Source organism: Pyrus communis, chromosome 16, assembly GCF_041283825.1.
Source record: "Pyrus communis isolate YQ-2024b chromosome 16, ASM4128382v1, whole genome shotgun sequence".
Lineage (NCBI taxonomy): Eukaryota > Viridiplantae > Streptophyta > Magnoliopsida > Rosales > Rosaceae > Pyrus > Pyrus communis.
This window is the reverse complement of record NC_142580.1, coordinates 16,448,186-16,451,936: the sequence shown is the minus strand read 5'-3', so window position 1 is coordinate 16,451,936 and position 3,751 is coordinate 16,448,186. Positions and strand designations below refer to the sequence as shown.

The window sequence follows — 3,751 nt, the reverse complement described above, 5'->3', positions numbered from 1 at the left end:
AGTGCCTTTTTTTTTTTCTTTTCTGTTTTAAGTTTGAGTTTTATAAGCTATAGTATTTAGAATAGCAAAACAAACATTGTGGGTAATGCGAGTAAATGTGAGCTAGATCAGTTGGTCAGAATAATGTGTATGTTTTAAGTTTGAGTTTTGTAGGCTTGAGTGCTTAGAATAGCAAAATTAACTTCGTGTGGTATGTAACAAATAGAAAAGATGTGGATTATATTAGTTGGTCAAGGTAATGTGTCAACTTGTTCGCATGCAAATTCAAGTCTTACATGTTAAAGTGATTAGAATAAAAAGAGAAAACCTTTGTTTAAAGTAATAAAGAGAGCACATATGAACTAGGTTAGGTGGCTTTTTTGTATATAGTTCGACTTTTATAGGCTAAAGTGATTAGAATAGCACAAAAAAAACCTTGTGTGTAAAGTAATAGAGAAAGCATATGTATGTTTACCCTACCAAAGCAGTGTGTTGGGTTCTTTGCATTAAAGCTCGAGTCCTATAAGCTAGAGTGATAACAGTAGCAAAAAGATGACACCTCCATTTTTTTCAAAATAAATTTAAGAAGAATCAATCAACAAATAAAAAAGAGTACAAAAGAATAAAATATAAGTGCGGAGATCATTTCCCGTTAAAATATCAAAAAAATAATTGAGGGTGATGGAGAAGTTGATTCTCTTCATTTGACTAGAAATGGATTATTATTAAATTTGAATACAATATTCCACAGGAAATAAAGAATAAGCCACATCTTCCTTTTATGCCCAATTATTTTCATATGTTAGGGGTTTTTTTTCTATAGGAGAGGGCTAACTTCTGTATTTTACATTATTTTCTACACAAACTGATACCAGTTTTGGTTGATTAGTCACCAAATAAATTTTTGTTTTCCCAAAAAAAAAAAAAAAAAAAAGGAAAAAAAAGAGGACAATTCCAATTTCTCTGCCATTTTTGCGTCCTCCATATTTAGAAATGTGAAATGCATCTCCTATGGCGAGCTGCAACAGATTTTCTCTTCTGCTTGGTCTCTTCTTTCCAGCTCTTGGCAATGTCCTGTGACACACCAATGGCATCCAATGAGGCTCCAGATAGTCCTCTCCTTGTAAACCCTACTGCATATAGTCCTGCATTCCCTTTCCACCCATTTGGAAATGCATTCTTAGGAATTCCTTCTCGTGAAAAGAATTCATTTTCCTGCACAACATAAACATTCCAAACGAATATTTAGTTTTAAGCCATTTAGTAATTTCATTCATACATGCAGTTTGTAAACGCAAGTGTAATTCATAATCGGAATTTAGTCTTTCAAGATTCTGATTACGGATAAGTGTAGTTCTTTTGGTTATGTGGTGATCAAATATCATTCGCACTTACCTGAAAATTTGATTTAAGAGTTGAGATTAAAACGTTAAAAACACATTCATTTATTCTCTACCATCAATATCAATCCAAAAATGAGTGACTATTCAATTCTTGATCGTCCAAATACTAAAAGAACATTTATTTAAGTAAAAAATATCATAATTGTCTATGTGAACCTGTATTTTTCCATTTTAAAAATATGTGGTAATGAAAGGGTGTATGGAAATAGGGATAACTTCAATAACTGTCTGATGGATTTGAATTGAAAATAGAAGCTCCAAACACATAAACATGGAAATATTCCAAGAATAAAATAAAAAAATTCCTAACCTTGAGCCATGAAGGAACATTGCTCCGATACCCAGTTGCCAAAACAACAGAATCGATCTCAAGAATTTGTCCATCAACAAGTTCAACTCTGTCATGAGAGAACCTTGAGATTCCAGGAACCACCTTGATCTTACCAGATCTTACTTTTTTCAAGGCACCAGTATCCAACACTGGAGTTTTCCCTGAAATGTTTTTGAGCTCCAAAGGACCTAAAGATGGCCTTTTCAGGCCATATTTTTCAAGATTTCCAAAAAGTAGCCATGCCAGCATCAGCAATATCTTGTCAGCAAGCCAGAGTGGCAGCCATTTCATCAACAAAACTGCCAATTCAAAGGTTGACTTTCCAAAAATCTCCCTTGGCAGGACATGAACCTGTTACCAAAAATAGAGGAATAAGAAACTCATTAAGTTCAAGTTTGACTTTGTATTAATAAATAAACGAAGGTACTAAACTTTCATTAAAAACCAGTCATTGATGAAATTCGAACTCAAACTGTGGAAGGAAAAAGGTTTGTCAAATTTCATTACTCACCGAACTTCGAACCACCATTGAAGGACTTGCATTGTGATTGCAAAGATCAAGAGAGACTTCCATGCCTGAATTTCCGCATCCAACAACTAGTACTTGCTTGCCACGGTAAGCGAGGCCGGACTTGTAGTCACAGGCATGTACGACATTCCCTTTAAACTCTTCCAAGCCTTCGAATTCCGGCACTACTTTCTCCGAATTCTCTCCAGTTGCCACCACGAGCCACCGGCAGATGTACTCAACTTCGGCAAAGGAAGAAGGGTTTGAGTCGCTCGTTGAAATACTCGTCTTGACCCTCCAATGACCAAAGGTTTCATCATACTTGGCAGACTGGACAGTCTCATTGAAATTGGGGCTTATGTCAAAGTGTTGTGCATAGGACTCTAGGTAGTTGATGAACTGGTCTTTTGTGGGGTATTCTGGGAAGTCCTCAGGGAATGGGAATTTGGGTAGTTGGCAGAATTGCTTGGGGAGGTGAAGTTTGAGGCGATCATATGTGCGTTTTTGCCAAAGAGAAGCAATGCAATCGGCTCTTTCTAGGACAATAAAGGGGACGCCTTGTTCTTTAAGGCCAGCACCAACTGCTAGGCCTGAAGGACCTGCCCCTACAATTACAGGACCATTCACCCAAATGCACTTCCTAGCAAAAAAATCAATATCTTGGTCAAATGATTGGTGAACCATTTGGGGTATGTGGTGAGGGAGACAGGAGTACTTGTTGCACAAAATTAGAAAGAGTGAAAATTGGAGAGTTGGTGTTTTGGGAATGGAGGGGAGAGAGAGAGAGAATGGAATGTTAGATGTTTTGGAAGGAAGTGATGTGTGAGAGGGGAGAGAGGGATGGAGAGGTTTAAATAGAGAGAGAGGGTTCTTGGCCTTGAGAGCTAAGCATGTGACTGGGATTTGAAAATGATGGTTTGAGCCTTTGAGGGTCATTCATCAAATAATAAGGTTTTGGCCGTCTTGTTTTGTGTCATTGCATTAATTAATTCAGTTAGCATTTAGAAACCTACCTAACTAAATATGTATCTATACAAACCCAATCACGTTCTTATGTATTTTACGAGTTCAACCTTGTCCGGACGTGAACAATTGTCCCATATAAGTTTATCTTTTCTTTTTTTCTTTTTCCATTTTGGATCAGATGTCCCATATAAGTTTATCAAAATTTGCATTCTAATAAGGAGTTCAATTACTCTTCGTTTTGTCAATGAATTTATAGTAGACCTTCAGGTGTCTTGAAACCTTTAGTGAAGTGTGTGCTTCTTCGTCTATTTATTTTTGTTTTCTTCTATACAAGCCATATTAATTTGGAAGAGGAGGAGGGCAAATACAAAATCTCTAGTTTAAAGAATGAATGTTATTAACCAACCGAGTTACACGTTACTTTTTTTTCTTTTCCAACCTTAGGTGGCGACAAGCCAAGCTACCCACTTGTGGTGACCAAGAAGTTAACAATGCTATATTAGATACTCTCAAACCTATGTGAAGGAGCACATGGTTTGTAGCCTGCTTTTTCCAGGGTTGGGT

The 3,751-nt window shown here is 36.6% G+C and overlaps 1 protein-coding gene across 1 annotated transcript; it reads right to left on the bottom strand.

Annotated features, from left to right (window-relative positions):
- Positions 1-681: 681 nt before the first annotated feature.
- Positions 682-3,037, bottom strand: LOC137731070 (putative indole-3-pyruvate monooxygenase YUCCA3). The gene is made up of 3 exons (XM_068470141.2): positions 2,225-3,037; positions 1,693-2,064; positions 682-1,194 (listed from the first exon to the last, which is right to left on the bottom strand). Exons 1-3 carry the CDS (start codon positions 2,903-2,905, stop codon positions 967-969), a joined length of 1,281 nt encoding a protein of 426 aa, XP_068326242.2. The 5' UTR covers positions 2,906-3,037; the 3' UTR covers positions 682-966.
- Positions 3,038-3,751: the final 714 nt, after the last annotated feature.